The sequence below is a fragment of the Danio rerio genome, chromosome 9 (genome assembly GCF_052040795.2).
Source record: "Danio rerio strain M-AB ecotype USA chromosome 9, GRCz13ab, whole genome shotgun sequence".
Lineage (NCBI taxonomy): Eukaryota > Metazoa > Chordata > Actinopteri > Cypriniformes > Danionidae > Danio > Danio rerio.
The window spans coordinates 58,789,896-58,802,500 of NC_141029.1; the positions used below are offsets into that span (position 1 = coordinate 58,789,896).

Below are 12,605 nucleotides of genomic sequence, written 5' to 3' on the forward strand. Positions count from 1 at the left end.
ATTTGATGACCTTGAGTTCAGCCACTCCCACTGGCAGAGCTGGAATAAAAACAACATGCTGTTTCTTTAAAACTATACACCCCACCCTTTCTTCATGTTTAGTTGCATAATTGAATAAAATGCTAGCGTGTGCTCCTCCACAGGGCGAGTACACCAGCGGCACCTGGGAGGAGAGCAGCCAGGAGATCAGCTTTGCAGATTTCAAGTTCTCCATCACACACCACTATCTGAAGCAGGAGTCTGCGGAGAATGACAACCGCGATGAGCTGGAGGAAGGTACGCATGACCTCTGACCTCAGCTGCAAGAATAGATAAATACAATATAAAGAAAGTATTGAAATAAACAGGCTTTTATCAGGTTTTATATAAATAATTAAATGCCAGAACTCTTTTATATCCACTATACACTCACAGGCCTCTAAAACTCATGCACATGGCTCCTAAAAAGTCTAAAATGTCTTAAATTGCAAAAATCTGGGTTTCCGCGGGGTCTTAAAAAGTCTTAAATTTAAATTTTAAGCCTTGAAATGTCTGAAATGGGCTGTTCTAGGTCTTTAATATTTCTGCTCGGGTCTTATTTTTCAGATGTCCATGTTACTCTACATCTAATGCTCGTTTAAATTGTTTTTTGTTGTTGTTGTTGTTGGTTTTCGTGGTGTTGTAGTTTCTTTATTTCACTAGTCCAATTGTAATTTGCAGTAATAAACTACAAATGAGACCAACATGCAATAGCCAATCAGCTTTCTGCTACTGAACTCGGTGCGCGCGGCAAGTGTAATGTTACCACTGTGTTTGTGGAGGTTCGCTCTGGGTGGAATATGTGAACCTGTCGGTTTACAGTATATTGATGGCCTGTTTTACTAGGCATTACTGGTGATAATGGTCAGGAATGTTGGACTATTATTGCCTTTTTAGCTTATAAGTAGAGGACAGAAGCTAGCCAGACAGTCATGTGTCAGTTGTTGAGTGGGCAATATTAAACATAAAAACGTCAGTGTTTTTAGTAAGTGTACTTTTCTGTTATTGCTTTTATTCTTGCTATAGTAAAAGCATAATTGTAGAGCAGCTAATTTTCTGTTGCCAATAATATTAAACTTTATTAGGTAAAACTCTCTGAAATGTAAACAAAAGCGAGTGATGCATCAAAGTTTAATTTAAAAAATCTTGAATGGTTATAAAGATCTTTATAATCATTATAATGCATTTAAAAAATAATTAGTTAAAAAATCTTCAATGATATTAATGACGTAGTTCCAGAAACTTTCTACTTCTCTGTTTATCCGTCTGACTTTACTGTCTGTTTCTTTTGAGCGCCCGCTGTCATTTAAAAGAACATCTCGATGGGAAACGTCAAGTATTAAAGCCTCATCTGTTTCATGAGGTGCGCGATGCGGTGCCAGGCCAAAGTATAAATCAGCATTAAGATGTTTGTTTGTTTTTTCTGTAGTTTTTTGATGCATCTAACCTGTCTTTAGTACTGTTCAATTTAGGCACATTTATTTACCATTAGTTTTGTGATTTAGCGAAATGGGAGAATGTAAGTCTGCGTACTCCTGGTGGGAGAAAGACGAGTTAAACAGTGGCTGAAGCCTGTCGCTGAAAACAACTTCGTCATTTTTTTCTGTCAAGCTTTAATTCTTCGGAGTTTATCTGAGCTCTGTTGCAGGATTGTCCTCCATTTATTTATTTAAGTTAAAGGTTTGATACTGATAAGAACTTGAAGAGGCAACGAGGTCTTAAAATATTCTGAGAAGGTCTTTAAAAAGTCTTGAAAAGGTGTTGAAGTTACCTGTAGGACTCCAGCTTATACCCTGCAATATGGTGTAATTATCTTTCCTACAGAAACTTTTATTTGCATGAATTTAGTTTATTACAGTTTAGTGAATATTTTAACTAGATTAGCTTGCTTTGACATTTAAAACATGGTAAAGATAAAACTAAACTAAAATGGTTTAGATCAGGCAAGTTCAAATCTTTTTCATTGGCCAACGTTGCTATTAGTAAAAATCCTTAGCGTTAAGCTTTATATAAGTCTGAAATGTTCTTCATAGCGGTCTTCAAAAGGTCTTAAATTGTCTTTAGTTTGACTTTGTGAAACCTGCAGAACCCTGATATGATGACTGATGATACAGACTGAATGCTGCATGTCCGACAGATCTGAATGGTCTGACTGTGATGTCTGCTGAAGCAGTGTGTTGTGCAGCTGTACAGTGGTGTGTGTTGTGTTTCAGATGCGTATCCGCTGGCCATGCAGGACCTGCTGTGCATCAACAATGACTTTCCTCCACGCGCACACTGCCTGGTCAGATGGTGAGGCGATTCCTTCACTTGATGCAGTTTGATGTATTTGCTCATGAATCTCCTTGTCTGACGTCACACTAGAGTAAAGTAGTGCTGTGCGATAGTGTCTGGGCCACTCATCATGGCTAAATAAAACCACACAGAACTGCCGCAGGTCCCTGTTTTTATAAGCTTTTGAGTGACTCGGATTATTTATTCAGACCGGCTCATTCTTTTAGAAACTGTGTTTATGAGCGGATCATTGAATCACTGACTCAAATGATTCATTCAGAGCCATTCATTCATTCAGAAACAATTCAAGTGACCGTGTTTATGAACGCATTACTGAATCACTGACTTAAATGATTAATTCAGTACAACTGATTCATTTAGAGACGGTGCAAGTGACTGCGGCTGTGTTGGAAATGCCACTATCACCCTCCTCCTCCTCTGTCTGCAGTGTCCAGTATGTGGTCTGTGTGTAGTGTGCACATTTTCTGTATGCATGGAGTACCTGTATGTGCTGCTGTATCGTCCAGAATCTGCTGAATATTGCTCAAATCTGCGTTTGAATGACAAGCGGCCACACGGCATGTGCTGTACTGGCAGTGTGTAATGTGTGTACTATGAAGAGTAGATGCATTTACTGTATGCCTGAACATCGTGTGTGTGCGTGCGTGTGTGCGTGTGTGTGTGCGTGTGTGTGTGTGTGTGCGTGTGCGTGTGCGTGTGCGTGTGCGTGCGTGTGTGTGTGTGTGTGTGTGTGTGTGTGTTGTAGGTTCGGCGTGCGTGAGTTTGTGGTGATTTCTCCTGGAGCAAACTGTGAAGCCATCATCAGTGAGTCCAAGTGTAGCCTTCTGCTGAGCTCTGTGTCCATCGCTCTGGCCAACACCGGCTGGTGAGAGACACACAAACAACACAAGCTTACAACACACCTCTGTGTCTTGATCTGGGGTGTGTTTGTCAAAACCATCGTTAGCCAACTAATGTTGCAAGTTCCGTCGTTATAAACGCAGTTTGTTGATTTGCCGTTTCCCAAATCGGTCGCTCCAACAAACATTTGCAAGCTGCGTCGCAAACTTGAGCACTTGAAACTACACCACTGGAGCTGTAGTTAGAAACAGTTCCTGGCTGTGTTCTATTCCCACTTATCCCCACTATGCCCTATTCATTTAGAACATCCTAACATTTACAGTTGGAATGATTAAATAATAAAGCAGTAAGCTCATCTCTCTCAGCTGTACTTTACTTTTAAGGTATTTTACAGTTCAGTTTTAGCGATCTTCATGTTTACAGTTGTGCTCCCTTCGCAGTGCACTCCAAACACATTGATGTCATTTTGAACAGCCTTATGATGAAAGCTGTAGGTGAGCTATTATTTACAAGAGGAACTTATGTCACGTCTCCAAAGCTTGAGAAAACAAAAGCATACGTTAATTCTTTAATGTATAGTGGGTTATTTATGAAGTATCTGTGCTGTATATGACATGGGCCTGCTGGGTAGAACACTTCTGCAGTGATTTACATGCGTCAAATTGTAAAAGTAAGACTTTTTAAAAACATAAATAAATAAATAAACAATGTCCTAACTAATAATAATAACAATGATAATAATAATTATCATCATTCATTTTATTAATATTATTATTAAAGTAGGATTTTTTAAAAATTTCCTAATAAATAATAAATATAACATTGTTATTTTGTAATAAATCGCCTCATTATTTATTTATTTATATGATTTATATATGAGATTAGGTTAGGTGTCAGCTTTTGTAAGTGATTTTGTGTTGTAGAATATAATATGTAATCTTCTCAATATTATCTGTAAGGGAAGCACAGACTCTATATGTGCCGTTTACATATATTTCAGTTAATATGGAGAGTGAGTGCATGTTTTTACCAAAACTAATATTAGATTTTATTTTAATGTGTGTGCGTGTAAAATAATATAATCTGCACAAATAAATGACGGGTTCTGCTTTACTGAAGTAGTTCCTCCAGCCCGTGTAGAGCATCACTATGGGTGTTTTACATAACGTGGTTCAAGCAATGGATCTGCCACAGAGAAACTGGGTTTTGGAAAACACTCGTCACTACAACACTCTTTTCACAAATGATGCATCGTATTATGATAGTTCAGTCACGAGTTACGACGTAGTTTGGGAAACGCACCCCTGGCCAACACAGGCTTGTGATTACACACACACACACACACACAAATCTCATTTGCTGTATTATATGTAATCGTGTATTATATCATAACTGCTGTAGGAGATTTCTCTGTGTGAAACACTCCTGCATGTCAGATTAACCTGCTGCTGCTGAATCTGCATATTGTAGATGATCAAAGATAAAAGATGAGATGATTGACAGGTGTCGTAACTAAGCAACCAAACACTCTATTATAATGAGGTAGCAGTTCGTCCTGAAGCTCGTCTACTCTTCTGTCACACACTCAACAGTATGCACTAATTCTCCACCAGTATTAGTGCATAGTTATAGGATGGAGTATAAACAGATCAACAAAGATGATTCTGCATAAGGCGCTGGTGCATTCACAGACAGTCATGAGCGTCTCTGTGCAACACACACACACACACACACACACACACACACACACACACACACATACACACACACACACACATACACTGTCAGTTTCCCCATCAACAGCAGACCAGAGACTGTGGCATGCGGAGCATTGCTGTGACCACTAGAGGATAGACAGCTTCATTAATCTCTCAGGCTCTTCTGAAGGCTTCTTCACTCAGTGAGATGAGTTTAAGGCGCAGACAGATGAGCTTTACTCTGAGTGTGCTGGAATGAAGACCAATATACATGGTTTGGAAGTGAAATATGTTTATTAAACCTCATATTCCTTCAGTAGAGCTCCACTGCTGCTGCTTATACAGCAGGAGGCGCTGTTCACCCGCTGATCATCAATAACACACACCGCTCACCGCACTGTCATTCATGTGTGATAGTACAAAATCACATTTTTGGTGAATATTATTTCACATTAAAGTTGTGAGTCGCTGTAATAGTGTCCACTAAATGTACAAAATAATCAACTCTTGACATTCTACAGTGATTCCTGCTGTAATACACTGAATACTGGAGAAATGCTGTGGAATATCCTGATTTAAAGGACAGGAATACAATAAACACTTATATTAATTTGCTGGAACATTTACAGATTATTAACAGCTCATACTGTAGTTTTGCTGTAAATTAATTAAAATAAGAATTGCATTTAAATTAAAGCTGGAAATAAACTTTGTAAGCAGAATAAACACTTTTAAACACATATTTCTACATGTGTGAATGCATACACGCATGCATAAACATTCACACACACATTGCTATGAAGACTTGTTTTCCCTGTGCCAGTGGCAGATGTGTTGAGTACGAGACGTTTATAACATTTAAACAAACATCTGGTGCAGTACGACAAGATTACAAACAGCTGAGGACACGATTATCAGCCCTGTAATATTGTGTGTGTGTGTGTGTGTGCGTGTGTGTGCGTGTGCGTGTGTGTGCGTGTGCGTGCGTGCGTGCGTGCGTGCGTGTGCTCGTGTGTGTTTGTGTTTATGTGTGTGTGCAGCCAGGTGCCGCTGTTCGTGCAGATCCAGCAGAAGCACAGGAAGATGTTCAGTGGCGAGTGTCAGGGGCCCGGGGTCCGCTCAGACTTCGAGATGGTGCACCTGCGCAGAGTCCCGAGCCAATACAACCACCTGTCCGGCCTGCTGGACATCTTCAAGAACAAGATTGTGAGTGCAACACACACACACACACACACATAAGAGTAACAGAAGGTCTATTTTTAAAGATTAAGATTTGCACATTTTCCTTCAGTGTTTTTCATTAATATTATTTTATTGTTATATTGTGTGTGTGTGTGTGTGTGTGTGTGTGTGTGTATATCAGGGCTGTCCGCTGACTCCGCTGCCCCCCATCAACATCTCCATCCGCTTTACGTATGTTCTGCAGGACTGGCAGCAGTGCTCGTGGCCTCAGCAGCCGCCAGGTGTGTGTCTGACCCACACACACACACACACACACACACACACACACACACACACACACACACTGCAGTCTCGTGTTGGCTCATGTGGCTCTGGCTGATCATCTGACGTGACTGATTATGATGTAGATGGATGTTTAGTCTCTCTCCCACTAGGATGTTTATTATTCTTAGTGTTGGGGTCGTGGCAGAAAGCTCTTGTGTTTGCTGTTATTTGAGTCTAATTAAACTGAATGATGAACACCGACACAAACGAGGAAAACCACAGAAACACAGTCAGGACAGTTAGAAATAGACTAATAGTTTTACAGCGAAGCAGCTTAATAATAAATGTTGATTTATATAATCGGGGAACAGGGGAAGTGGATTAATGCTATTTCACAGCCATTATTAGATCATTTTGCCCATTTTCAGATTATTTTGCTTGTTTTAAGAAAAAATCTCTTAATTTTGACTCATTTTTGCTGAAATCAAGACTATAATTTATTTCTTTTTTATAATAAAAAACATTCTGCTTCTTGATTTAGGAAAGTTTGGATGTTTGGACTAGAAACCAGTCAAACTCTGAGTCAGGACAGCATTTCGTACAGTGCAACAGTAGTTATGGTTAAACAGTGCAATTATAATAATATCTGCAATATTCTCGTCTCATACACATAAATGAGCACACCCCCTTTAGAATTATGTATATTTCTATCCATGTCTCAGTGATTATAGACAATGTGTTTGGTGCAGTTAACTCAAGAGTTTTATTCATCAGTTATATCTAGGCCCACACAGAATCTGCGCGCACAGAACTCCGCAGATTTTTAACCCATCATTCAGTCTATGCGTTTACTTGTGTAAATTTATATTTACTCAGTTTTTAAATTCATTTCACTAATTTTATTGTGATATAATATTAATAATATTAAAATATTCTTATGATTAATTTACAATGCAGTTTTTATTTTCTGTCTTCTAGTAGAGATATTATATGAGAGACTTGATTTGTTTACCAAATAAGGAGATCTAATTGGATTTTAAGCATTAAATAAAAGTTAAAAAGGTATGATTTGTTATTTTATACATTTATTTTTATTTATGATACTCCTAAAAACATTCCCCATAAATATGCAGATTTTTTTTGACAAAATCCTCTGCAGAAATGGCAAAAAATGTCAGCAGATTCTGTCTGGCCCTATTTATATCCATTAACATAAGTGAAAGAAAGATCAGACAATTGCATCTTCAAATATGCAGATCTTTTTTTCCCTTGATTTTCCCCCCCCCCGTTTATTAAAATTGTATTTAATATTTTTCCCATCATATTAATAAATGTGTTTGGTGATGTTTGTACTGTGATCTTCAGTGTTTTTGTCAGATTAGTCTGTGGTACTGACTAACGTATCTGCACAGATATACACTCACCGGCCACTTTATTAGGTACACCTTACTAGAACCAGGTCGGACCCCTTTCACCTTCAGATCTGCCTTAATCCTTCATGGCAGAGATTCAGCAAGCTGCTGGAAATATTCCTCAGAGATTTTGCTCCATATTGTCATGATAGCATCACACAGTTGCTGCAGATTTGTCGGCTGCACATCCATGATGCCAATCTCCCGTTCCACCACATCCCAAAGCTGCTCTATTGGATTGAGCTCTGGTGACTGTGGAGGCCATTTGAGCACAGTGAACTCATCGTCATGTTCAAGAAACCAGTCTGAGATGATTGAGCTTTATGACATGCTGCGTTATCCTGCTGGAAGTAGCCATCAGAAGATGGAGACACTGTGCTCATAAAGGGATGGACATGGTCAGCAGCAATACTCAGGTAGGCTGTGGCGTTGATGCTCAATTGGTACTAATGGACCCAAAGAAAATCTCCCCCACACCATTACACCACCACCACCAGCCTGAACCGCTGATACAAGGCAGGATGATCCATGCTTTCATGTTGTTGAGGCCAAATTGTGAGCCGAGCATCCGAATGTGTCAGCAGAAATGGAGACTCATCAGAGCAGCAACGTTTCTCCAATCTTCTATTGTCCAGTTTTGGTGAGTCTGTGTGAATTGTAGCCTCAGTTTTCTGTTCTTAGCTGACAGGAGCGGCACCCGGTGTGCTCTTCTGTTGCTGTAGCCCATCCGCCTCAAGGTTGGACGTGTTGTGTGTTCAGAGATGCTCTTCTGCAGAGCTCGGTTGTAACGAGTGCTTATTTGAGTTACTGTTGCCTTTCTATCAGCTGGAACCAGTCTGGCCATTCTCCTCTGACCTCATCAACAAGGCATTTGCGCCCACAGAACTGCCGCTCACTGGATATTTCCTCTGTGTCGGAGCATTCTCTGTAAACCCAAGAGATGGTTGTGCGTGAAAATCCCAGTAGATCAGCAGTTTCTGAAATACTCAGAGCAGCCCGTCTGGCAGCAACAACCATGCCACGTTCAAAGTCTCTTAAATCCCCTTTCTTCCCCATTCTGATGCTCGCTCTGACCTGCAGCAGATCCTCTTGAGCATGTCTACATATCTAAATGCATTGAGCTGCTGCCATGTGATTGGCTGATTACAAATCTGCGTTAACCAGCAGCCGGACAGGTGTACCTAATAAAGTGGCCGCTGTGTATTACTGTAAAGCATCCTGTAGAGAATATTACTGTAACAGAGATCTGTGAAACTCACTCATGCTCAGCTCAGTATGTATATTTCTGCACTCAGCTGTGGAGTTTGATTAGGGATAAGTCGGTTTATTTCTGTATTTCTGCCGCTTTTATTGGATTCTCTGCAGAAGCTCAGACTGTTGCCATGGAGTCACATGAGCTCAACATCTCAGTCAATATTGCGTTCGCTCAGCGCTGTGTGTGTGTGTGTTTACCTCTGTATTAAGCGGAGCAGGAGATGTTTACACAGGCAGATGATCATATTCCCCCTATATCCACACTTGATTAATTTCAGTGCTCTATATTACTTTGATCAGAAGCTAAAATGAAAGTCAAAGTTAATATGAAACTGTGTGTGTGTGTGTGTGTGTGTTCAGACTTTGATGCTCTTCTCGCCGGAGAGGTGGGCGGTGTGGAGTTTGGCAAACTTCCTTTCGGAGCGTGTGAAGATCCCATCAGGTGCGTTTCTGCTCAAAGGTCACGCCGTTAATGAATGTTTAATCCACACACAGTCTGAGGAAGCGGATTATAATCTGGATCAACAGCGCAGCACACACACACACACACACACAGAACAGCACAGCAGTTCTAGCACAGTTAAAGACACGCTCCACCCGAAAATTACAATTCTGTCATCACATATCCACAATTAACTTTCAAACCTTCCTTTTGTTGAAGAAATAAGAAGATATTTTGATTAATGTTGGAAACCGGTAACCATTGACTTCTACAGTATTTGTTTTTCCTACTATGGAAGTCAATGGTTACCGGTTTTCAGCATTCCTCAGAATATATGATGTTGTGTTCAGCAGAATAAAGAGTCTCATGGTTTGAGTTTTGGATCCACTCGAGGGAGAGTGAATAGCGAGTCTGTTTTAATTTTAGGATGAGCTGATCCTTTAGCGATATAATGATTTTGTACATGCTAGTAGTGTCATAGTTATCATAATTAGTGTTAATGGTTAAATTTGTATTAAAGTGATGCGTCTCAGCTCACTCACAGTCATGCTGTCTATACTATAGAAGAGTGGTTATTTATTTGACGTCTGGAATTTAAGGTAACGTCTTATAAAATGGACTTTTATATTAATTTAATATGGAATGATGTTATATAAAGGCACAGTTCACCCTAAACTGAATCTTCCCTCATCAGTTACTCGCCTGTTACTTCAAGCATTTATGAGTTTCTTTCTTCTTCTAAACACAAATGGAGATATTTTGAAGAATGCTGGAAAACCTGTAACCATTGACTTCCATAGTATTTGTTTTTCTTACTATAGAAGTCAATGGTTACTGGTTTTCAGCATTCTTCAAATTATCTCTATTTGTGTTTAAAAGAAGAAAGAAACTCATAATGGATTAAACCAAATGAGACGAGTAAATAGTGAGTCATTTTGTAAATTTTAAAATGAAAATTGAGAGTTTGCTCGTTTATTCCCTCATGATTTTAGACCTTTGAGTTTCTTTCTTCTGTTAAACACAAAAGAAGATAACTTGAAGAATGCTGGTTGCTGGCACCCACTGACTTCCGTAAGAGGGGAGATTTTTCCAGCATTTCTTCAACATACAGGTGAAGTCAGAATTACTTGCCCCCCTATATAATTATTATTTATATTCATATCATTAATAAATAATTCATTAACATTTTATTAATTAAATATGTATTATTTTCAACATTTCTAATCATAATAGTTTTATTAATTTCAAACAACTGATTTATTTTCTCTTTGTCATGATGACAGTAAATAATATTAGTCTAGATATTCTTCAAGACACTAGTGTTCAGATTAAAGTGACATGTAAAGGCTTCACTAGGGTAATTAGGGTAACTAGGCAGGTTAGGGTAATTAGGCAAGTTATTGTATAATGATTGTTTGTTCTGTTCTGACTCTCGAAAACAAATATAGCTTAAAGAGGTTAATAATATTGAGCTTAAAATAGTGTTTAAAAAATTAAAAACTGCTTTTATTTTAGCCGAAATAAAACAAATAAGACTTTCTCCAGAAGATAAAATATTATCACACATATAGTGAACATTTCCTCAACCTGTTCAACATCATTTAGGAAAATATTTAAAACAGAAAAAATATTCAAAGGGGCGAATAATTCTGACTTCAACTGTGTATTAATTTGTGTTCAGTAGATGATTATTATTATGTAATATACATTATTGCAGTTTCTGACACCCTTTAAGCACATTATGAGTGTTTTATTTATAACCTAAAGAATAAAAACTGTACCTTATGATCCCGCTTAGTGTTTAGCACATTCCCACTATATGATCTTTAATAAAGCAATGTGTATTTGTTATTGTGATTGCAGTTGCAGTAGTTACAGTACAGAACTGAAATGAGGATTTATCTTAGCTTTAAATGAGCCGTTTCTGAACAGTTTGTGTTTGGAGTTTGGATTCTTCTATAAACAGTGAGTCTGTCGTCCAGTAGGTGGCGCTGTGCTCATACTCCTCACCTCCACAGCGCACACACACACACACACATTATTTACACTAAAAACTCTCAAACCAGCCTCTCTGATGAATAACGAGACGCTTTAACTCATTCTGGAAAGGAGTCTTTCTGCAGTGCTTATTTCTCTGTTCATGTGGCATTCACAAGAGGATTCTCTGGTCATTTATATGCAGCTAATGTCTTATTGACAGTAAATAGTGAGTAAATGCCATTGTTTTCAGGTGAACTGCCTCTTCTGGGTTTTATAATTATCTGTTAATGAGTAAAGTATTATTATATGTTATGTAATATTATTTCATGCCAGCTCATAATTATCTAGCAGGGTATCTGCAGGGTCCCCTAAAAATCCACTGGAGTATTGTGATGTAGGTCCACAATAATGTTAACAGGTCCTAATTTTGCTGTCCATGTAAAGCCATACCCAATCAGGCCAACACCCATCAATCCCTAGCAATATATATCAATACAGGTTTTAACGTGTAAGGTTTATTAACTCTGTGTAATGCTGTGGCTTAATTATCTTCCTCACAGTAACTTTTGTTTCTAATGTTTTTTTAAGGTTTCTTAATCGTTTAGCCATTTAAAAAAAGTGTTTAGCCTCGTGTAAGTCATTCAACACTTGTGCAAAAGGTCTTAAATTTGGCTTGATGAAGCCTGTGGAAACCCCGTCTAGTAAAACAGTGTTTCTCATTGACTAGCACTGGGGAAAACTGAACCTCGCGTCAGTAAAGCACAAACAGAAGTCTCCATGTGTTGTTGGCAGTGCTCTGAAACGTGTGTTAGAAGTGTGTGTTTGTCAGTATTCTGGCCGGTTTTCTGCTTCTCGGCGCTGCAGAGCCGTGGCATCGACACACAGTAATTATACTCCTCATCAGATGTTGTGGATATCAGTGTCGTTTATACAGTAATGGCTAATCCTAGCATTTAGGATGGAAAGCGACACTAATAATAGATGTTTGTTCCAGGTAAATAAAGCGGCGCATGCAGATTTACAGACGGCTGACATGCGTATATTAGTGTGAATGATTTGATTCTGTTTTTAAACATCTTCAAGTTGAGTTGAGCAGAGAGAGGGAGTTTACACTGTATTTCCTGTAACGCTTTCCCTTCTGCCTTATTTAGAAAAGTCTTATTTAATTATTTTTAATAAAAGCAGCTTTTACATTCTTAAACTATTTGAAGGTCAATATTA

General features: G+C 38.7%; 1 protein-coding gene across 7 annotated transcripts in view; it reads left to right on the top strand.

Annotated features, from left to right (window-relative positions):
- rab3gap1 (RAB3 GTPase activating protein subunit 1) overlaps positions 1–12,605 on the top strand; it is a 64,663-nt gene that overhangs the window by 3,768 nt on the left and 48,290 nt on the right. For all 7 annotated transcript variants that reach the window (XR_015498965.1, XR_015498964.1, NM_001077788.2 and 4 more), the window contains 6 exon segments: positions 144–276; positions 2,232–2,310; positions 3,059–3,178; positions 5,891–6,056; positions 6,214–6,313; positions 9,323–9,404. Coding sequence is in view for 5 of the 7 variants with exons in the window: in NM_001077788.2 (NP_001071256.2) it covers positions 144–276; positions 2,232–2,310; positions 3,059–3,178; positions 5,891–6,056; positions 6,214–6,313; positions 9,323–9,404 (680 nt within the window). In the remaining 2 variants the exon portion in view is untranslated.